This window comes from Nicotiana sylvestris, chromosome 12 (genome assembly GCF_000393655.2).
Source record: "Nicotiana sylvestris chromosome 12, ASM39365v2, whole genome shotgun sequence".
Taxonomy (NCBI): Eukaryota; Viridiplantae; Streptophyta; class Magnoliopsida; order Solanales; family Solanaceae; genus Nicotiana; species Nicotiana sylvestris.
Window position 1 is genome coordinate 14,970,815 of NC_091068.1, and position 24,958 is coordinate 14,995,772.

Consider the following 24,958-nt stretch of genomic DNA (forward strand, 5'->3'; position numbering starts at 1 on the left):
CTAATGATGGAATTGGACAAACCATCAGGAATGATTGTAGCACAAGATTAAATATAATTAATCTTGATTATGGGAATGGTTTAATTCCAACTTCTTGTGCTAGTACATTTTGTATGTATTGAACGGACCAGGTAGAGATAAGTATTTTATACTGACTTAATAAAATAAACTCTCTAGCCATTAAATGTACTTATACTCTTAATCTTGATATAATTATTATTAGTTGTGTATATTATTATTGTTTTGATTTATTAAAAGGCGAGATTCTTTCGTGGGTCAATATGCCTGGTAAATTGGATAATAATAATATACATTGGCGAAGTAATAGTTAGTTGATGGAATCCATGTCTCGGTTTAGAGATTGATGATATACCTTTATGAAAGCTTATAAGTTTTCATGTGTAAACCCGGCCGGTGGATTTTGTATCCGACACATGAAATAAGTTAAGCGAAAGTCTAAAGGAAATAATCAATAAATTAAATCGTCAGTAATTTAATTTAATTGATTCGTATCTGAATCTTAACATGGGGAGTTAAATAAGATTTAATGGATGAATTTTGAAATTGAATAAGGAGTGTAATTACGAATTTTTAGTGGAATAATTTGTAATTAATTATGGTGGATATTAATTTCGAAAATTACAAATTAATTCCATAATTGGAAGCCTTGCTAATTAAATTCTGTGGTCCCTACTGTGCCTAAATAATAGGAAATAAAGGAATCCTTTTTCTGGTGGAAAAGAAAACCTAACAGGTTTTGGAAAAGGGTCTTAACCCTTAAAACTTGTGCTATAAATACATAAGGTTTTCCACCTAGAGGGATGAGGTACATGGTGGCTGAAATTTTCAGCCAAGTTTTCCTAGAAATTTCGCCCACACGAAATTGCTATTTTCGGGTATTATTTGGGTAACACAGTAGAAGACCGTGGAACGTTCGAGGATCACGATTGTGCGGGTGATGGAGATTCCATTGAGAAGTTATGGAACTGAAGGCTCACGTGGTAGAAGAGATATGTTCACGCTTCAAGAGGTAACCCGTGAAATCCCGTTTATGCTAGTTGTCTAAATTACATGTGATTTTGATACTGGGATTGCTTCCGCTGCATATAATAATCCATCAATTGGTATCAGAGCTCACTCACATCTAATTAGATAACTAAGTTTTTCATGAAACAAGAATATGGTGTTTATGTGCATTTTTTGAATTACATATATATGTGGTTTTCTGAAAAACTGCACTGCTGTTTTGTGAATTAACTGTGCATAATTTATGGATTATTCTTATAATCATGAGATATATGTTTTCTTATTGATATTTGATTGAGATTATCTGAATTTTTTGGGGTAAACCCTAGAAAAACGCAAAACCTGTTTTTGACCGAATAGCCGGAATTTTCGGAGGTCAGCGAACTTGACGGACTCCGATTGAGCTGAAATTTGGCGGGTCCATCGGAAACGCTGTGGTGAGAAAAACTCACTAAAGTGAATCATGGTATTTTTCGGCGTTTTGAGGTCGTTTGGACTGTGTTTTGGACGTTTTTTTTATTTTTTGGAAATTATTTCTTAATAATTTTAATTCCTTTTTAATTCAATGGTGTTGAGGATGACTCCCTATGGTCCCCATGATTAAATACTAGTCATATAATAGGTTTACACATTGACTATTAGCAAATAAACGTGTTGTTGTATTAAATTCAATAATAGAGGTGTAAGATTTTATTGACTAGGTCTTACAAGGTATAATTCATATTGTGTAATGATATAATTATTTTGTAAGAAAGTAAAATTTCTCTATTTGATATCCTGGATGACTAATGATTGGAGCGTTTGGCATGTTTGTGCATAAAAAATTTCTCAAATTTAAGTTTATATTTTCATGCCCTACGTGATTACTAGTTTGGATTTTCGATGAAGAATTTTGTTCTCTGATTGGAGGTTCTAATTAAGTGAAATATGACGGTATGTTGTATGAGTTTTATAATGTTGGTATGACTTTTAAGCTATGGTCTACCATAAAATAATTTTATGAGCTAAATATATATTCACTTGTAAATTGAGAATTTTATGAGTAATAAATAGTTACCACTGAAGTGGTTTGTTTATTTGAACTCATGAAAAATTCTTAGTAAATTTGTACATGTGAAATTATATCTATTCATGGATTGAGCATTATGATTAATAAGTAGGATCCACAAAATGGTCTATTTATTTGAGTCATTGAAATATGTTTAATATACCATGTGAAAATTATCCTTGAGAAATCTACATTAATGGTGGAGGTTCATAACTAGAAAAAGAGTATTTATCTTTGGGTACTAGTGAAACTAACTCCACCCATGAGAAGAGATATTGGGGTTTTCACTGAACGGGAGAAAATATAATATCTCAGGTTCTTATGTATTTAATAAAAGGATAATTTATTGCAAAACAAGATATTATATATCCTAGAAATAGGAAGAAAATAATATATGCCTTCAGCTCATAGTGTAATTATAAGGAGAATGGAAATCAATATCATATTTATTTTAATTCATGAAACTACTTAAAACGGTTATTCTCCGAGTTTGGTTACAGGCTAGTGGTCATGAATTTGACGGACTCCGATTAACCTGAAACTTGGTGGGTTCATCGAAAACGATCTAGTGAAAAAAAAACTCCTTGCTATGCAGTGAATCATGTTGTTTTTTTGGCATTTTGAGGTCGTTTAGATGGGTTTTCAAGCAGTTTATTAAATTGAATTTGTTATAAATATGAAAAATTATTCTTTATATATCGGCTATATTTGTGTTAAATCTGAAACATGATGATTTAACTTGATATGATATATAGCAAGAATGCAAATCACATGGATTTAATCCTGACTACGCCAAAAAAAAAAAATTTATTCGAATTTGGTCTAGTTTTTGGCGATCATGAATTTCATGATCTCCGAATGACCTGAAATTCGGTAGGATCATTGGAAACGATCATTTAAGAAGAACTCACTGTTATGCAGTGAATCACATCGTATTTTGACGATTTGGGATCGTTTAGGTGAGTTGTTTGGAGGTTTGACGGATTAAAATGTGATTTACATACGAAAAGTCATTCTTTCTATCATTCTATATGTCTAATCTGGAACATGATAACACATGTTGATTTGACATGAATTGGTATATGATAAAAAAATGTAGGTCATATTTTAAATTCTTAAAAAATGCTTAAAATGATAATTTTCCAAATTTGGTCGCAATTTTTGATTGATATGAAATTTGGTAGATTTATCAGAAATAGTCCAGACAACAATAATCACCACTATACAGTGTGAAATATTAATTTTAGTATTTTAAGACTGTTTAAATGGGTATTGAGCATTTTTTTTAATATGGAACTTAATCCTCAGAGAAAAATTCGTGGTTGTGATAAAGTGGTGATGGGAATAAACCCCTATGGTCTTCATTTTATTTATTTATAGTGAGATAATAAATTTATGCGTTGACATTAGGTCTTCCTCCATATCGGATAAATTTATTATGAACTCACTGGCTATAGTTACTAGTTATTGATAACCAGTATTAACTCTCCATCTGAGCTTAAAGGGTTGAATCAATTTTGTAACTACAATACAATCATGATTAAGTGGTGATAGAAATATATTTCTATGGTCTTCCACTATTAATTTCAAGTGAGTAATAAATTTATGCGTTGACTTTAGGTCTTCCTCCATATCGGATAAATTTATTGTAAGCTCACTAGGTGAAATACTAGTAATTGATATCGTGTACTTACTCTCCATCTGAGTATACATGTTGGATCAATGAAACTAGAGCTATTAAAAATGATGTTCACTTGACTTAAATTAACAGTATACTCTCCATCTGAGTTGGGTCTGTTTTAATTATTGGAGTGAATAATCTGGCATTGCATATGTATGTTGCATGAGTAGTTCTTTCCCATCGAAATTGCTATTCAAGATGCATGACATATATGTGTAGTGTGTTTTAAATTTTTTGTATTAAAAAGTTATATACAATTGACTGAAAATAATAGTATGCTCTCCATCTGAGTTGGTTCTATTTATTTTTGGATTGTATAATTCTTGCATTATATAATATACTTTGCATGAATAATTCTTTTCCCATCGAAATTTATTATTCCAGATGCATGTATGTATATAAATATTGAATGCAGTCTGAATTTTACTATTCAGTGTTTTGACTTATTATGATCTATTTAATATTTTTATCTCAACTCCACAATGATTTTATGCAATTTGTCGTATTACTTGTTAAAATTTTCTTTTAGTGATAAGACATTAATTTTAAGGATGCAATATATGTACTTTTGTTAGAAGGAATTTAATTCCGGTTTCTGGGCAAAATAAGAGATGGATATTTGTTTTATTTTTCGAATAACTCTTGAGTTATTGAGCTTAATAAACACTTTATCTCTTGTGGTACATGAATGCATGACCTTGTTATTATATATTGATGTCTCTCCTGAACAGAACAATATTAGTCTACCTCATAAGAGAATATGTTCTTCAAAATTGAGTAAAACTTATCTGTGCACTTTTATCTAAGTCATATTAATCTGGATAGGATTTCAAGTTGGTCAAGTATGGACCTTAAGGTTCATTGAAAGTAGAGGCACTACCAACTTGTGGATCCTGTTTGGAAGGAAATTTGACTAAAAGATGTTTCCCTTTAAAAGGAAATAAAACTAGTGATAAGCTAGAATGAATCCTTTCTGATTTGTATGGTTAAATGAACATACTCGTAAGAGATAGATTTTGAGTATTTTATGACGTTCATAAATGATTACTCAAAATATTAATATATTTATTTGATGCACTGTAAGTCTTAATGAATTAAGTAATTCAAGGATTTTAAGACTTGAAATAGAGAAGCACCAAAGAAATATATTAAGTTACTTCAATTTGATTGTAGTGGCGAGCATCTCTCTAAAGAGTTTTTTAGTTACATATCAGAATAGGGATTACATCTCAATTGACTACACCGTAAACTCCATAATAGAGTCGTGTAGTAGAAAGAAGAAATAAGTCTCTTTTGGATATGGATAGACTAATGACGTGTTATTCAGATTTGCCTTATTTATTTTTGGAATATTTCCTGGAAACTTCAAATTACATTCTGAATTTAGTTCCTTCTAAGCTAGTACCTGGGACATCTATAGAACTGTGGACTGAATGTAAGCTTGGTCTGTGGCATGTTCAGATATAGGATTATCCCGCATATGTGCTGAAAGGGAAAGCATATATGTAAGTTGGAACTAAGGATGAATAGGTGCATGTTTATCGAATATCCAAGAAAGCGAATGAAGCTTTATTTTATTGTCCTAAAGAAAATAAGGCAATTGTTAAAACAAATGCATTTTTCTAGATAAGGACTGTTTAATAAAACATGTTCCTAGAAGTAAACTATTTTTACAGGAACTGGGCAAAGAAATAACTAGATGTTCAAGAACATCAAAACCCACACGTCAGAATTGACGTTCCATTGCATTTAAGTAGTGGGAGAACGTTAATAGACATAATATGCCTTTATCGAGTGGGAGTGATGTTTGAACATTGAACACTATAGTAAGAAGTCACTAATATTTCAATGTCGTGAGGTAACGAAGGTAATATTAGTGGTACTTCGTCTTAGTGGGAGAAAGCTAAAGAAAATTATAGTTCGGTGTTCATTCTTGGGATAGTTTCGGTAACAGGATCTCTGAAGAGTTTAATACCAAACAAGATAATTACGATAAAGTACTACTGGACAAATATTGCATCAGATATAACTTGGCAAGATTCTTTAACAAAACCTTATTTGGTGAAGACTTTTAATAGTCATGTAAAAGAATGCCTGAAAAAGTTGTAGATGCATGGTTATGAGTCTAAGTGGGAGATTGTTGGGGCATATACTATTAACCATGCATTTGGATATAGTATATTCTAATAATTATCATGGTTAAAAGTCTAAGTGGGAGATTGTTGGGATATATACTATTAACCATGAGTTTGATTTAGATATAGTATTTATTATGAAATAATTGTTTATTCAGTTTTAATAAAGTTTTAAATAGATCATATAATAGTCCGTGTCCTTTGCTTATATAGTAGATGATTTAGTGTATAGAGTTTAGCTTATACACGGAAGATTAAATCATCGGTTCTTATAAGTATAAAATTTGAGTTCACAATCTAATGATGGAATTGGACAAACCATCAGGAATGATTGTAGCACAAGATTAAATATAATTAATCTTGATTATGGGAATGGTTTAATTCCAACTTCTTGTGCTAGTACATTTTGTATGTATTGAACGGACCAGGTAGAGATAAGTATTTTATACTGACTTAATAAAATAAACTCTCTAGCCATTAAATGTACTTATACTCTTAATCTTGATATAATTATTATTAGCTGTGTATATTATTATTGTTTTGATTTATTAAAAGGCGAGATTCTTTCGTGGGTCAATATGCCTGGTAAATTGGATAATAATAATATACATTGGCGAAGTAATAGTTAGTTGATGGAATCCATGTCTCGGTTTAGAGATTGATGATATACCTTTATGAAAGCTTATAAGTTTTCATGTGTAAACCCGGCCGGTGGATTTTGTATCCGACACATGAAATAAGTTAAGCGAAAGTCTAAAGGAAATAATCAATAAATTAAATCGTCAGTAATTTAATTTAATTGATTCGTATCTGAATCTTAACATGGGGAGTTAAATAAGATTTAATGGATGAATTTCGAAATTGAATAAGGAGTGTAATTACGAATTTTTAGTGGAATAATTCGTAATTAATTATGGTGGATATTAATTTCGAAAATTACAAATTAATTCCATAATTGGAAGCCTTGTTAATTAAATTCTGTGGTCCCTACTGTGCCTAAATAATAGGAAATAAAGGAATCCTTTTCTGGTGGAAAAGAAAACCTAACAGGTTTTGGAAAAGGGTCTTAACCCTTAAAACTTGTGCTATAAATACATAAGGTTTTCCACCTAGAGGGATGAGGACATGGTGGCTGAAATTTTCAGCCAAGTTTTCCTAGAAATTTCGCCCACACGAAATTGCTATTTTCGGGTATTATTTGGGTAACACAGTAGAAGACCGTGGAACGTTCGAGGATCACGATTGTGCGGGTGATGGAGATTCCATTGAGAAGTTATGGAACTGAAGGCTCACGTGGTAGAAGAGATATGTTCACGCTTCAAGAGGTAACCCGTGAAATCCCGTTTATGCTAGTTGTCTAAATTACATGTGATTTTGATACTGGGATTGCTTCCGCTGCATATAATAATCCATCATAAACTTGAGGAGCACTAAGATAAAACATCTGCATGGATCAATAGGGAAGCTTGAGAACCTTGAGTTCATGGATCTAAGGGAGACATATATTGGTAAACAAATAGCCAGTCGAGATACTGAAGCTTCAACATCTTCGCCATATCTTCATTAATCACTTTGCTGCTGGTTATATACATGGTTTTGAAGCTCCTAAGAAGATAGGGACTCTTGTGTCTTTAGAAATGGTGAATCGTATAAATGCCACTACAAGCACGGTGATTCAATTGGTGGGAAAGTTAACAAGACTAAGAAGTAAGAATGTTATACATCGCGAAGCTGAGGAGAAAACATGGAACTGGAAGGGATCTTTGTTTTACGGTGGATTATATATATTTTGTAATCAAAACTTGTTTATACCGGGTAATTAACTAAATATGGACATTAAGGGTAATAAAGTTTTAAATAATGTATATGAATGAAAAAATCCCGAAACGAAAGTAAATTGGTCACTTATTGTGGACCGGAGGAAGTATGATACTCCCTCCGATCCAAAATAAGTGATTTTTTGGTCTTTTTTTTTGTGGTCCAAAATAAGTAATTTTTCCAGATTTCAAGAATGAATTAATTATTTTTTTTCCTACAATATTGTCCTTGGAGTAAACAGTGTATAAGGAGTTTTTGGACATGAGGGAATATAAACACTAGGTATGAGTAACTTTTTACCGTCTAGCACCTTTGATTTGGTATTTTGTGCAATTTAATGTCCGAGCACAGTACATGAGTATGGGGGCTTTGGAATTCTTGATTATTTCTTGGTTTTCGATCAATAATGGATATTAATTTTTGCTGTGCTAGGAATCAATAATTAGAAATTCTTCCCATATTCGTTTCTTGGTTCTCTACATATGTCTTGTTTTCTTTTATAGTCTCTCTGATTTTTTCGAACTTGATCACATAATTGTCTTCTAATTTATATCATGGAATTAAAAGAATGATTTTAGATAGAATTGGCAGCTTCTTTTATCTTCAGTATAACAATCTAGTATTTTGATACTCACTGGCTCGATTAATTGAGATTCGCTTCGCATGAGGCTCATTAAAGAGAATTGCTCGATAATTGAGATTCATATGCCTAGATGAATTCGACATACAAAAATTTCACACCCTTCTTTATCTCTAAAGATAGGGTGTCCTAACCATCCAATCGTTATTGCATCCCGTTATCCATTGAGCCCGCTCGGAACAATCCCCCTTTTGCCGTATTATTGTCGATGTAATCATAGAAAGCTAATATTTCAGGAATTTTAGACCAGACTTCAAAAAGGGCAAAATCAGGGACTAATCTACCTTTTTAGCCCGAGTTAAGACAAAGGAATGGTCTCACTTAGGGGGAATGCGCCCTCATTAAACAAAGAAGCTGAGCAATTGACAATTCAAACATGGGTTTGATCCACATTCCATATTCCGTGAAAGATTTATCATCCGAAAAGAGGAAAAAACGGAGTCTTTGTCAAAAGAAATGCGTTAAGAAAGGACATATGTATAGAACCTTTCAACAAGATAGTGCTTTTTCAACTCTCTCAAAATGAGACAATTTTTTTTATGTATGGCTAGTGGTGGAATCACATAGTTCTAAAGAGTGTAAATTGATACTTTTTTGTCAAAGTATTACATTGTTTAGATAGGTAAAAACGATATATATATATATATATATATATATATATATATATATATATATATATATATATATATATATATATTGACTACAGTTTCACTGAATCATTAAACGAATACTTGAAATCTTGTTCAGACATTGTTTCATTTTTTGTAAGGCTCTTTTGGTTAGCCTGGTCTTTCTATGTTTGAAAACTCTTTAACTTCAAACTTCTCATTTAAATATCATGATATGTTTAAAATCACAAAATATATTTTTCGTATGTATGAAAAATCTTTGTTTTTAAACTCTATGCAAGTTAAATACTTCGATATAAAATGAAACTGAGGAAGCATTATATAGTTTCAATCAATGGATCCAATGTTATGGAAGTGCTAAAGAGCATGCAACAATGGTGAAAGTTTTGAGACTGTAGTTTTTTTCCTAATCCAGCACCAAAGGAAAGAACTCGAACACCTACAATTTTCAAGAAGATTCTGATTATATACTGAATCTTGAATCTGGAAGTCTTGAAATAACGGTAAAATTATCACTGCGACTTAAAAGTTACGAGTTCAAACCGTGGAAGCAGCCATTAATACTTATATTAGGATAAGTTGTCTACATCACACCTCTTGGAATGCGGCCCTTCCTCGGACCCTGTGTGAATGCAGGTTGCTTTTCCGCACCCGGTTGCCCTTTTTTATTCTGACTAGGTATTAGTGTACGCGCATTGCGCGTGTACCAATATTAATGAGAATAAACTTTTTAATAACAATATAATTAATATAATATCTAAAAGATTTATTTGCGTTAGACCTCTTTTATTTTCACTGTCACGATTCAATTCTGAAGCCAAAGAATTTGATGGCTCCCATTCTTGATTAATAAGAATAATGAACGCTACATGACTCCAATAAAAACTTAAAACGATTCTCTATGTAAATGGTTTTTTTTTGTTGTTTAATTTAATTACATTCAGTTACTTTTTAGTCAAGACGATACGAGGTGATTTTAATAGCCTAACTTCGTAATGATTTTTCGGTATAGCAATTTTTCTTATCGAGTGGGGTCAATCATTGTATAGCCATATACTTTGTGATCACTAAAATGATATTAATGTTGATAATATGTTTTACATTTACCTTCTAATAAATATTTTTCTAATATGTATGCAGTAAAAAAAGTAAATTGATTATTTTGTACTATCAAGTGTATATGCTTGAATATTTTTAGTTCAATGGTTTGGAAGAAATTGACAAATAAGGGTACTTTTATAATTATTAAAACTAAAGTTACATATCAATGTGATGAGATTACTTCATATCAATAATATTTTAATTGACCAACTGGCCGATTGCTTCATGTATTATTACTTAGTGTCTTGTCTTTAAGGCATGCTCCAAAATATATTATCAATAAAATTTAAATAATGATAATTACTATATTTAAAAAAGGTACACCTTTATAAGAGTACATCGTATCGAAACTCGCACGAACTTGTTGTTTTTTCTAACTTCGTGTGGGAATTTATAGCTCCTGTAAATAATTTAAAAGGTTAATAAATAAATTTTAGTTAATTTTAAGGCATCAAATTTTAGTAAAAGTAATATGACGAAGTTATAATTATGTTATATAGTTGGAATAAGGAAAATATTTAAATAATGTAAAATCTTGATTATTTTAAAGTTCTAAATTTTAGGACTTCCTACATATTTCAAATAAGAAGAATTTAATAATAAGATTTTAAAGTCCTAAATATTAAAAAACTAATTAAATTATAAGATTTTCCAATATGAAATAGCATCATAATTGTTAAACATTAATTTTTTTCCTATTACAAAATTGATAATAAAAATATTATTACGATTAAGTTGTCACGACCCAAAATCTCACCATGGTCGTGATGGCGCCTATCGTGTTACAAGGCAAGCCTATTTCTAAAATATTACTACTAATTTGATTATAAAAATTTAATAAAACATTTTCAATAATTTAATTCCTAATAAACTAAACCAACTCTAAATATAAATAATATAAAATACGGAAACGAGCCCCAAACATCGGGGTGTCACTAAGTCATGAGCGTCTAAAACTATGAACTAAGTTATATAAACTGTCTAACTGTCCAAAATAAGAAATGACAAAAGGAGTAACAAGGTCCTGCGGACGCTGGCAGCTACCGTGCAATCTCCACACATAGCCGGCCTGAAATCAACTACCGTCGCGCTCTAACTCACATGGATCTGCACATAAAGTGCAGGGTGTAGTGTGAGTACAACCAACTCAGTAGTAACAGAAATAACTAAGGAACTGAGCAGTAGTGACGAGCTAAGCAAAACAGTCCAATTATTTATTTTTCACAATTTTAAAAAATAACAGGAATAAACAGGTAAATTTCATAACTCAGTAAATGCCACAAAGAAATTTAACAGTTAAATACAGCAACAACAAAAAGTAAATGCAACCTCACAGCAAGGTCACTCCATCACTCAGCACTCGCACTCAGCACTCAACACTCAACACTCAATACACTCAATACTCTGCGCTCACTGGGGGTGTGTACAGACTTCGGAGGGGCTCCCAAATCCTAAGCGCTAAGTACGGACAACTCATTTGCTACCATATCAATACCTGGATCCGCACGGTCAACTCACGTGCTACGTGGACAACTCACACACTGTGGTATCAAATACTTTGACTCTCACGGTCAACTCACGTGCTACGCGGATAACTCACGCGCTATGGTATTAATATCCTCACAACCAGGCCCTCGGCCACACTCAATCATGCCATCATATCAATACCTGGATCTGCACGATCAACTCACGTGCTACGCGGACAACTCACGCGCTATAGTATCAATACCTGGACCCGCACGATAAACTCACGTGCTATGCGGACAACTCACCCGCTATGGTATTAATATCCTCACAACTAGGCCCTCGGCCTCACTCAATCATGTACCTCTCCAGCCTCACAATGCACCACCAATAAGGGGACACAACTCACATCAAGTATCACAACATATCAGTAAAATAATAGAGACTGAGGTAAACATGTACAATAATGTCTATGACTGAGTACATATAATGTGAGCATGAATAAAGCCTAAGAATGATCTCTAACATGAAGGCAAACAAATTCAACAACAAGTAAATACATAACCACAGATAATAGCCATTTGGCCTCACAACCTCACGGGCGGGACGGACCAATTTTCAATCCCTCGCGGTGCATACCCATACGCTCATCACCTAGCGTGGGTTTCACCATCAAACAATCACATGATATAAATTTCTCCAGGTTTTATACCCTCAAAGCCAGAGTTAAAACTGTTACTTACCTCAGCAACGTAAAATCCTACTCTGGGATGCCCTCGTCTATGAACTCGGTCTCCAAAAGCTCCGAATCTAACCATAATCAGATTAATACTATCAACATGTGCTAAAGAATCGAATTCCACAATAAAAACTATAAAATATGCCAAAACTCCGAAATCGGCCAAAATCCGGCCCCCGACCTCACATTTCAGAATCGTTCAAAAATGGCAAAATAATAATCCTCATCCTCTTCCGAGTCTAACCATATAAAATTCGTCAATATCGGACTCTGTTTGGTCCCTCAAATCCTGACTTAAAACTCCCAAAACTCAAGTCCTAACTCCCTCAATTTCACTTTGAAATCATCAATCAAATCCCAAAAACGAAGATGGATTCATGAAATATAATCAAAATCGAGTAAAGAACACTTACCCCAATCCCTATGGTGAAAATCACCTCCAAAATCGCCCAAATCCGAGCTCCCCAACTCAAAATATGACCGAATGAACAAACCCTAGTTTTATATATTTTCTGCCAGCTATTCTGCCTCGTTTCTCATGTCAAATGATCCCAAAACTCGTATTTTATGCCTCCAATAAAATTTCTTGTAAAATTCTAGTCAAGTTAGGCTTTTGAATCACTCAATTTGACCTTATAATGAATGAGATATGTAGGTTTTAATATTTGCAAATAGTGCAGATTTTTTAAATACGCCATCAGAGGCAATTTCGTAATTAATATGAAAAATCTCGCAACCTAATTCTTAGTAAAATGACCATAAAATCCTCATACGATGTCCAAATTCGATGATTCTTTTTTGCTATGGACCCGTAATTACGATACGAATCTAATGCTTCAATCAAAAAGGAAATCAGAGCTCATTTGTTCAATATGATATCATTTATGCTTGAAGAAACAACGTCGAAACATAAGAAAAACGAGCGCAATACAACCCAAACCTATCCGAATCTCACTCGAAGACCTCGAGACCTCAATCAATTATTCCAACAAGTTATATATTACTACCCGAACTTAGTCGAACCTCCATAACATCCAAAACAACACCAAAACACCAAATCAACCTCGGATTCAATCCTAAGAACTTCTAAACTTCCAAAACTACTCTGAACCTAAACCTACCAACTCGATACAACTCAACACAGCTGAACATCACATAAATAAGCATAGATGGGGGAAATGAGGCTGTAACTCTCAGAACGAACGACCGGGTCGTTACATCCTCCCCCTCTTAAACAAACGTTCGTCCTCGAACGAGTCTAAAAACATACTTGGAGTCTCAAATAGGTGAAACCTTCAGCAATACCTTCTCGTCACATTCAAATCATATGAACTCATCTCACGGTCACATCATGCTCATCACGTATCCATCCGGCCACCATTTCCACTAATAGGGATACTACTGGACATATAGGTTCACAAGCACACGGTCACATAATCAACACATCAGTGCTCAATCTTCAATCAAACTCGGCCTCAAGTCCTCCAGACTGGCCCAACATCAACACACAAAAATCGCATCTCGTACCTCATCCAGGAAATCACAAGCCATCGTTACACAACTGATACCAAGCGCTTACGTGCGCATACGAATGCGTGGAAGGAATTCAAAGAGTTACTCTTCAATCTGAATCAATACCGCACGATAAGAATTCAAGAATGTGAAATTTTCCTAAAGGTTCTGCAGCCTCCCGAAGATAAGTACAGATGTCTCTGTACCGATCCGCAAGACTCTGCTAAACCCGCTCATGACTCGTGAGACCTATGTAACCTAGGCTCTGATACCAACTTGTCACGACCCAAAATCTCACCATGGTCGTGATGACGCCTATCGTGTTACAAGGCAAGCCTATTTCTAAAATATTACTACTAATTTGATTATAAAAATTTAATAAAACATTTCCAATAATTTAATTCCTAATAAACTAAACCAACTCTAAATATAAATAATATAAAATAAGAAAACGAGCCCCAAACATCGGGGTGTCACTAAGTCATGAGCGTCTAAAACTATAAACTAAGATATATAAACTGTCTAACTATCCAAAATAAGAAATGACAAAAGGAGTAACAAGGTCCTGCGGACGCTGGCAGCTACCGTGCAATCTCCACAAATAGCCGGCCTGAAATCAACTATCGCCACGCTCTAACTCACATGGATCTGCACATAAAGTGCAGGGTATAGTATGAGTACAACCGACTCAGTAGTAACAAAAATAACTAAGGAACTGAGCAGTAGTGACGAGCTAAGCAAAACAGTCCAATTATTTATTTTTCACAATTTTAAAAAATAACAGGAATAAATAGGTAAATTCCATAACTCAATAAATGCCACAAAGAAATTTAACAGTTAAATGCAGCAACAACAAAAGTAAATGCAACCTCACAGCAAAGTCACTCCATCACTCAACACTCGCACTCAACACTCAATACACTCAACACTTTGCGCTCACTGGGGTGTGTACAGACTTCGGAGGGGCTCCCAAATCCTAAGCGCTAAGCATAGACAACTCACGTGCTACCATATCAATACCTGGATCCGCACGGTCAACTCACGTGCTACGTGGACAACTCACGCGCTATGGTATCAAATACTTGGACCTGCACGGTCAACTCACGTGCTATGCGGATAACTCGCGCGCTATGGTATTAATATCCTCACAACCATGCCCTCGGCCTCACTTAATCATGCCATCATATCAATACCTTGATCCGCACGGTCAACTCACGTGCTATTGTATCAATACCTGGACTCGCACGGTCAACTCACGTGCTATGCGGACAACTCATGCGTTATGGTATTAATATCCTCACAACTAGGCCCCCGGCCTCACTCAATCATATACCTCTCCAGCCTCACAATGCACCACCAATAAGGGGACACAACCCACATCAAGTATCACAACATATCAGCAAAATAATAGTGACTGAGGTAAACATGTACAATAATGTCTATGACTGAGTACAAATAATGTGAGCATGAATAATGCCTAAGCATGATCTCTAACATGAAGGCAAACAAGTTCAACAACAAGTAAATACATAACCACAGATAATAGCCATTAGGCCTCACAGCCTCACGGGCGGGACGGACCAAGTTTCAATCCCTCGTGGTGCAAACCCACATGCCCATCACCTAACATGGATTTCACCGCCAAACAATCACATGATGTCAATTTCTCCGGGTTTATACCCTCAAAGCCAGAGTTAAAACTGTTACTTACCTCAATAACGTAAAATCTTACTCCGGAATGCCCTCGTCTCTGAACTCGGTCTCTAAAAGCTCCGAATCTAACCATAATCAGATTAATACCATCAACGTGTGCTAAAGAATCGAATTCCACAATAAAAACTATAAAATATGCCAAAAATCCGAAATCGGCCAAAATTCATCCCTCGGCCCCACATCTCTGAATTAGTCAAAAATGGCAGAATAATAATCCCCGTCCTCTCCCGAGTCTAACCATATAAAATTTGTCAAAATTGGACTCCGTTTGGTCCCTCAAATCCTCACTTAAAACTCTCCAAAACTTAAATCCTAACTCCCTCAATTTCACTTTGAAATTAGCAATCAAATCCCAAAAATGAAGATGGATTCATGAAATATAATCAAAACCGAGTAAAGAACACTTACCCCAATCCCTATGGTGAAAATCGCCCAAATCCGAGCTCCCCAACTCAAAATATGACCGAATGAACAAACTCTAGTATTATATATTTTTCTGCCAGATATTCTGCCTCGTTTCTCATGCCAAATAATCCCGAAACTCGTATTTTATGCTTTCAATGGATTTCTTGTGAAATTCTAGTCAAGTTAGGCTTTTGAATCACTCAATTTGACCTTATAATGAATGAGGTATGTAGGTTTTAATATTTGCAAATAATGCAGATTTTTTAAATACGTCATCAGTGGCAATTTCGTAATTAATCTGAAAAATCTGGCAATCTAATTCTTAGTAAAATGACCATAAATCCTTATACGATGTCCAAATTTGACGATTCTTTTTGCTAAGGGTCCGTAATTACGATACGAATCTAATGCTTCAATCAAAAAAGAAATCAGAGCTCATTTGTTCAATATGATATCATTTATGCTTGAAGAAACAACGTCTAAACATAAGAAAAACAAGCGCAACACAACCCAAACCTATCCGAATCTCACTCGAAGCACTCGGGACCTCAATCAATAATTACAACAAGTTATATATCACTACCCGAACTTAGTCGAACCTCCAGAACATCCAAAACAACACCAAAACACCAAATCAACCTCTGATTCAATCCTAAGAACTTCTAAACTTCCAAAACTACTCTGAACCTAAACTTACCAATTCGATACAACTCAACACAGCTGAACAACATATAATTAAGCATAGATGGGGGAAATAGGGCTGTAACTCTCAGAACGAACGATCGGGTTGTTACATAAGTAGAGGATTGTATTTGATTTTGTCCTTGAGATTGTGAATATATTAATGTTAAGATTATGAAATATTCTTGGTAAAAGGTAAGCGTTTACCTATGAAAACTCGTCTATGAGTGAGATAATTGTTTTTGATGATAGTTCAAACTTTCCATATTTATATTGTATTTAATTGTCCATGCTCTATAATTATTATATAAGCTAAAATCATAATGGAATATATAGTCCCAAAATATTAGGATCTCTCACATATTTTAAATAAGGAAAGATTTAATTAGTAAAATTTTAGTTGAATTAAAATCCCTAAATAGTAGGAAGATAATTAAATGATTATTTTGTCTAGTGTGAACTCTATTTTCAAAAGGGGTAAAAAAGGCGAACGACATTTCGCTAAGGGCCTTCGTACTTTTAATATAATATAGATAGATTACTTACTGAACAGTAAAGCATAGCATAAAATTTGATATAAAAGCTGAATTACTAACTCTTACATTATAACAAGATACATAATATTGACCTCAAATTAAAGATCCATAATAGTTTCTCTTGGGGATACCAGAGCACACAATTCTGTGCAGTATTGGCTTTCCCTTATTGTAAAGCAATTGATGCATAACTTCTCTAATTCAATATTTTTCTTTCTCACTTTCTGGAAAATTGAAAGCCCGTATATTAATAAACCAGAGAATAACTTCCATTAATAAACCTATAAATCCATATCGACCGGCTGAACGTCCGATTCAAAATTCCGATTTTTGCAGGTTTTGTCACAAGGGTAAGGACAGTCAATCTCTTGGAATCGATTTCTGTCGTAAAACCAGTCTCCAACTGCTTTGGCAATTGTCTGCAGAATGCAATGTTTTAGCAGTGTCAATGGTTGACTAAAACAGGAAAACAGAAGTAAAAGATATTGAAACTATGAATATTTTTTTATAATAAACCTAATATCAAAAAATAGTTTTTACTGCCCGGATTGCATACCGTGCTAGCTAATCTCGGAGAGTCATCCCTTAGCCATGTCTCCTGTGTTCCTGTTTGACAATGTGCATAACACGAATTGATGTAATACCCTCTTGTTGAGGATGGTCCAAGCCCGTTTAACGCTTTTAAGAACTCGTTCCTATAACCTGAAAAATAACTCCATGTATTAGACATAAAGAGCAAAGTACACCTTACAAGGAAACCAGGGGCGTACTTAGGAGTTTTTGTAAGCGGTGTCACCATTTTAGACATGAACAAATAAGAAAATTATTGTAATAATATCATGTTTAAAAAAACAATCAGGAAAAAGATATAACACAAGCAGCATCCCTCCAATTCAAAAAATCTATGTGCTAGTCAAGTAGTACAAACGTATTGAAACATAGAATGAGGCTACACAGGTTCGAATTCACGGCCCTGCACAAAAATCTTCAAGCTTTGACCAGATAAGCTAGACGCCTCTTTGTGACAAGTGGTGTCACCTATTATATTTCACCTCTTTTCTTGTTTTTTCATTTGAATTATATATACATAATTAGTAAAGATTTTCAACGAAGTGGTGTCACGTGATGCCGCTAGGGCTAAGGTAGATCCACCCTCGAAGGAAACTGAGCCTTCTGTTTGTATCGTTCTAAATGAACATATTTCATAGAATGATTTCGCACCTTCACGCTTGCTATAACTAGTTATTTTTTAGATTTAAGTATTAGTCACAAAGGACGGCCTTATTCCATATTGTTGTTACTCTGAACGGGTTCTAAATTCCTATGACCGAATTTTTCTGGCCTGTCAACTTTCTAATGTAATAAAGAACAGCCTTTTTTTCTGTTTGTTACTTTAGCATGAAAGCTCGGAAAAGGGCTTAAGAATCTTGACCTTGCATGGTTTCGAGCTGAGCGGACGAGCATTTCAATATGTCAAGCTTGCAGTTGCGCCAGGTTCCACGAGGATCAGCAACACCAGGGGCTAAAATGTTCTTTATCTGAATATTTTAAAAATAATAAGTAAGCAAAAATCAATTATTTAAAGAGCAAGATTATTCTCATATATATGTACATATATGATATATATCTATATAAAACATTACTTTGATATAGTGAAGACTGAATTTTATTGCAGCTATAACCAAATAACAAAATGCTAGCAATGCTTTACCTACATTAATATTATCGATAACACATTATAGGACAGTGATAAAGAGAACTTGTCTCATAAGAATAGAGTAAGCAGTTCGGATAAACCACAACTTGTCAAAGAAATTGTAGTACATTACCAGACGGCCTAGTCTCATTTTCCAAATAAAAGGGCAGCCCGGTGTACTAAACTTCCGCTATGCGCGGGATCCAAGGAAGGGCTGGACCACAAGGGTCTATTATACGCAACTTTACCCTACATTTCTGCAAGAAGCTGTTTCCATCACTTGAACTCATGACCTTCTGGTCACATGGCAGCAACTTTACCAGTTACACCAAGACTCTCCTTTTTCATTCTAAATACTTCATAGAAATTGGAAAATTGCGGAAAGGAAGAGAAACTAAAAAGAGAAATCAGAGACGCACTGACCTGCCAGGAATCATAGGCTGCATTTACCAGGAAAAGAGGTGTCTTGATTTGTTGCGCGACATTTTGTGGGAAAAAACACTGCAACATAAATTTTGGCGTTTTCACATAAGATGCATCAACTAAGGGGAAAATTATTTTGAAAATAACTCCTCTTACCAATCCCGGTTTTAGTCTTGAGGTACATGATTGAGGCAAATTCTTAGCAGAACCCTGAATCAAGATAATGCAACACACTGAGGACGAGCAAAACTCAATATATAAACTTTCTCAGTGACATAAAGACCAGCAGAATATATGATAAAAGTAAGCATACATGTGTGTTAACAACATCGCTGTAGAACTGTTCAATATGAGACGCACCAGAAATAGTCTTCCTGCAAACGGACAAGCAAATTTTACCAGTAGCAAAGAGGAAAGCTAAATTTCTTGCTAATTTTGAGAGTGCCCCAAACATTTAAAAAAAACAACAAGAACGCTTACGCATTGATAAAGAAACCAGCATCTGAAAGACATTTTACTTTAGCGCCCGGTGGAAGGAGGCCTTTAAATCTGTCACAATGTAGAATTGCAGCCAAACTACCAGCTGAACATCCAGCAAGAATAGCCTACAATTAGAAAACACTCTGTTAGAAACTAAACAACATCGGACGATGAGTGTATAACTATCTCCAATAATTTGTGATCAATTGATGCATCGTACATTCTGAGCGTTCTTCATTCCTTTTGCTAAGAAATCCTCCATAACAGCTGAAAAAATCCTGGCTCCTCTGTAGTATACTTTTGTTCTCTGAATCAATGTAAATAATTCAACTCTAAAATTAATCTTTCATATTAGCAGACTAGGACAGTATTGTTATTTATATCAAATCAATAATTATAGTATTTACAATAAAATTACCGGATCGACTGCTTCAACGTCACCAGTAAAGGATGATCCATCACAATATCTGATTCTAATTCTGTTCCAATTGTAAAAGTCTACAATTTCCAAAACACTGTTAATCAGAAGAATATAAAACACAGGCACGAAAACCATGTAGATAAGACAAGGGTAAAGCTCCACCTGGGTTAAACTTAGCCTTGTTGCTCAAAATCCCTGAAAAAGACACTGTCTTTACCATAAGTTTAGATGATCCTAATCGTGTTTTTGTACGGGAAAGGCAAGTCGTGGCATTGTTGCACCATGCTCCTCCCTGAAATTCCAAAGTCATAGGATGAATTCAAATGCAAATTCATAAAAACAAACTAAAATTTTAAAAAATTTCACAGAATTCACTTAAATTATGTCCAAATTCTTCTTTGTTCTAGTCATCCAAGCAGTTGTGAAGCCACCTAAAACCAAGAGGTGTCAATTCTCAATTGACACCCTGTCGTCAAAAAATTATGTTATGTAGTTGGGTAAAAAAAATATTTGTGCATATATACTATAGGTTGAATCCACTTGACTTATTCGTGTGTGTATATTTTGACACTCCTTAGTGAAAATCCTGGCTCCACCACTGCATCCGAGCAATCAATTTATTTATATTATACCATTAAGAAACCTATAATCCAACTTCAAGTGCTTTTCATAACTAGTTACCAGAAATTGAATTGAAGTAAAAAGGCCAATTATTGGACAGAAATAAGATTATGAACTATAGAGCCTAGAAATCCAAGTCTTAACTCTGTTAAAAATTGGACTAGTAAACTTATAGTGAATTAAGAAACAAACCTCAAGTTGGATAAACCAATTGTTAACACCTGCTCCAAATCCTTTATCAAAATGGTATGCTGGTGGACTCCCATCCAAACATACTGCAAACATATCATTGGCATCAAAATCAACACATTTTTACATTTTTGAATTCTTTTTTCTCATAGTCAGTGGCGGATTCAGGATTTAGACGTTGTTGTGTTCTAGCCAGAGGCGGACTTACTTGTACCATTGAGGTGTAAACTTCGGTAGAAATTGTATACCTTAAAAAATGATCATATGAATAACTTGGCACCCGAACACTAAAAGCCTTTAAGAGACACTGATAAAAGAAATAATGGTGCCCCATCGCATAAAAATCCTGAGTTCGCCTCTGGTTCTAGCTTCAAATATAAGTACTAAAATGTATATTCAACTCTATCTACCCTTGTTTTTCACATATATATACACTTAAGGTTGAGTTAGAAGTCGCGGGTTCTTGCCAAATCCGCGACTTCCATATTGGATCCGCCACTGCTTAGAGTTATTTAGACAAAAAATTAAAAAGATAATCACTTTGATTCAAAAAAATTCTTACCAGCTCCTTTTGCAACAGCACTCTGAAGATAAGTAATATCAACAGGGTGTCCTTCAGTTATTAAAAGAATAAGCAAAGTAATTATTACACGTAGCCATTGTTGCATTGCCCTTTTAACCATTCTGCAAATTATTTCATGAAAAATTACAATCAATAACATAATTAACCAAAAAAATATATATATGCAGAAGATCCTAAAGATTGACAGAAAAAGTGAAACAAAGAAAAGAAAGCGGTGACACTTCATTCAGAATTTTTTCATATATTTACCATATTTAGCATGTAAAATCAATGTCTCAAGATTTCATTCCTTGAAAATTAATTTAATGCTACCCTTTTTTTAAACTAAAAATCTATGATAAAGAAAGAGCAAACAAGAATCTATAAATCCATATCAGAATCAACAAAAGTTTACTAAAAATAGAATTGAAATTATACTTCTATATAGTACCTGGAATACAAAAGAGATTGAAGAAAATCTCAAAACTGAGATTATTTGATGTAAAGTCTGTAGTAAATCCAATTATGTATCTTGTTTCTGGAGCTAAAACAATGGTCCAAAACCAGATGTTAGTCGAGACTCGAAAGTAGAAGCTTATATATATACTGAAAAGAAAAAAAAAGAAATCTAATTATATCCACTACGTTGTAAAATTTTCACACTATTATTAATATAATTAATATACTTTAATAGGTTGATCTGATATTGTAACATTTACACAGTGTCTAATTCTATTGGAAGACTGTAAAGTAAAAACTTTTCCAACAATATTGTTTGTTTGAGATTTAAGGGAAAAAATTTAGGAAGCCTCTTTAAAAGATTTTTTTAGTAAAGAAGCAAATGTATATATGAATAGTAATCCAAGAAAAATCATTCAATTCACAAAAATTCACTTATCTCAAGAAAAGATACATCTTAACATGCTTTTTTTATTTATTATTTATATGGTAGAATAAGAATCTTTTCAAAAGTATTTTTTCCAAAAGTTATTCAAAAGTATTTTTTCCAAAAGCAAAAATATAATAATGGAGAAGCAATGAAAAAAGAAGCAATAACAACAGCCAAATTCATTCACTTTTATGTGTCTAATTTGGACTTCTTACGTCCTTTAAGAAATAATAATTTTAATATGTATTTCACCATATAATCCCTAATAACGATAGCATTTCAAACAGTCTTGAAAAATAATTTTGCAAATAATATAATTAGTGCTAAAAGTAAAATAAAAAAATATACTTTTATTATAGTGGATAAGTAAAGGTGAACCTGAGGATTAAAAATCAAAAAAAAAAAAGAATAAAGTGCTTATGTAGAAGGGGTTTTCGAACAGAATAAAGAAAGAAAGTAAAAAAGCAAAAAAGGAAGCTGCCGACACACATTCGGTTAAGACAGAGATTAATGTACTTTTGTTAAGAAAAAGGTTGCTAAATACAGACATTAGTGTAACGTTAGATTTGACAAGTGCATGTGCCCAATGACGAATATCTTATCGTTTTACGCGCTCCTCGTTCAATGAGCTGGAAACCAAATTTAGAAATAGAGACATTTGGAGTTTTCTTTATTCTTTTTTTCTTTTTCTTTTTCGGATTATTTTTCTTTTCTACTAGTATTATTTTTAACCTATTCTTCCAAGGGTCAATATTGATTGATTAAAAGTGTAAACTTATTAGTCGGTTAGTCTCGTTACCTTTTTAATTACCGTCTTTTATATGTTCATTCGTAATTATTACCTCCTCTATTTTAATTTACGTGAACTTATTTAACTGGTACAGAATTTAAGAAAAAAAAATATTTTTGGAGTTTATGGTTCTAAACAAATCAAAAAGAGAGCCAAAGTATTTGTATAATTATAAAAACTTCTCATTAAGGGTAGAATTGTAAATTTAAACTAAATTATTTTGTTCAAATTTAAAAATAAATCATTCTTTTTAAAACGTATCATAAATAAACAGATTCATATAAATTGATCGAAGGAATTAATTATTATCACATGAAAGTTGACTTTTTGACCTATATGCATGATTAGACGTTCCACAATAAGTGAGGTGAGAGGATTTAAAGGGGGAAAAAGAGGGGCGAACTTTAATTGAAGCAGGGGCCGAGCTCCTCATAGAGAGTTAAAAATATTAAAATTTAAATTTATTGGATTTATCAGATTCAAAATCTATAATTTAAAGTTACGTGAGCAGTTTAATTTTTAATGTCAAAGGTACCTAAATTCCTTCGGTTAGAATGCCTATAGTTATAGTGGAACACATTTATTGTAATTGATTAAAATTTATTGGAGACGTGTCATGATTTCTGTTGCCCCCAAACGCACGCGCAAGTATACGTGGTCGACAAGTAATATAATGATAAGTTGAGTGTCGAACCCACAAAGACTTGTGTAAACTACTCACTACATCACTAAAATTGTTATTCAATCCAGCTAAAATCAAAGTCCAATAATATGATTATATTATACTACAATTCTAAATAATAACTAAGTTATCAAGTAACGAGTTGATTGTTGTGTATTCAGTAGAGACAAGTATTACAGAGTGGTGATCGATTCACCAATCGTATTGTGTTCTAATTAACTCTCCCTTTCATATAATTCACGCATGGTTGCTAATTAATCGATAAATGCTCTCATAGCCTTCTCCCGAAGTACTACTCACATATTCTCAATAGATTAACGTCTATATTCCTATGAAATCAATCTATTAAGGACGCATTAAGATCATGATATTTAATTAAGCACGGTGACTAGGTATATTCCTATCCTAACCACAAATCCGCTCCCCCTAAGGGTTAAGATCATGCTCTCTCCAATTCTTCTCTAATCTAAACATGGCTTTCCCAAGCATAGCATAGATAGTAAATAGAACCTAACTGTTGGCCAGACAATTAAGCAATTAAACACAGAATTGAAGAAACAACCATATATTGGTGAATTATAATCAAGGTCAAGTCAACGTTAAACAATAATATTCATGGCTAAATCACAACCCCAGAACAATAGGTGTTTAGCCACTCATGATGTAATCAAACAATTGCATAAGTTTTGATTAATTGAAATTACAAGAAAAGATGAAGAATTCTGAGATGTTCTTGCTCCTCAATGTTTCTTGCATGTCTTTTTGCTCCAAGGTGCGTCTCTCCCCTCAAAAATAGGTTTAGTCTTGCTTTTATATCAGTTGGGTAAGTCTAGGGCCGAAATAAACTTGTCCCGGGCAAAATAGGATACATTTCACGTCACCAGCGCCCAGCCCGGCGCCCTCCACGGCGCCCCATTATTTGTGCATACTGTTTTTGGCACCACAAGTGGCGTCAGGCACGGCCTGTGGCGCTCAACTGGCCCTTTTTCCCGGTTTCATTCGTGTTGGCTCAAATCTCGTGTGTTTCGCCCTGTTCTATTTCGAATTTGGAAAAATGTAAAACGTGAAAGTTGTAAC

At 33.7% G+C, this 24,958-nt stretch overlaps 1 protein-coding gene across 1 annotated transcript; it reads right to left on the reverse strand.

The window, feature by feature from the left end:
- Nucleotides 1-17,162: 17,162 nt before the first annotated feature.
- LOC104221730 (pectin acetylesterase 8-like) lies at nt 17,163-22,275 on the reverse strand. Its single transcript, XM_009772849.2, has 13 exons — nt 21,972-22,275; nt 21,521-21,642; nt 20,962-21,044; nt 20,311-20,440; nt 20,146-20,225; nt 19,948-20,034; nt 19,728-19,852; nt 19,561-19,621; nt 19,404-19,457; nt 19,248-19,325; nt 18,561-18,666; nt 17,685-17,830; nt 17,163-17,547 (listed from the first exon to the last, which is right to left on the reverse strand). Exons 2-13 carry the CDS (start codon nt 21,639-21,641, stop codon nt 17,410-17,412), a joined length of 1,209 nt encoding a protein of 402 aa, XP_009771151.1. The 5' UTR covers nt 21,642; nt 21,972-22,275; the 3' UTR covers nt 17,163-17,409.
- Between the last annotated feature and the right edge of the window lie 2,683 nt (nt 22,276-24,958).

Coding starts and splice junctions, on each gene's coding strand:
- LOC104221730 (XM_009772849.2), bottom strand. CDS start 21,641: ATGGTTAAAAGGGCAATGCAACAATGGCTACGTGTAATAATTACTTTG. Junction 19,622..19,727: donor GCTGGTTTCTTTATCAATGC/GTAAGCGTTCTT, acceptor GTCCGTTTGCAG/GAAGACTATTTCTGGTGCGT. Junction 17,831..18,560: donor TCAGCTCGAAACCATGCAAG/GTCAAGATTCTT, acceptor GTTATTTTTCAG/GTTATAGGAACGAGTTCTTA.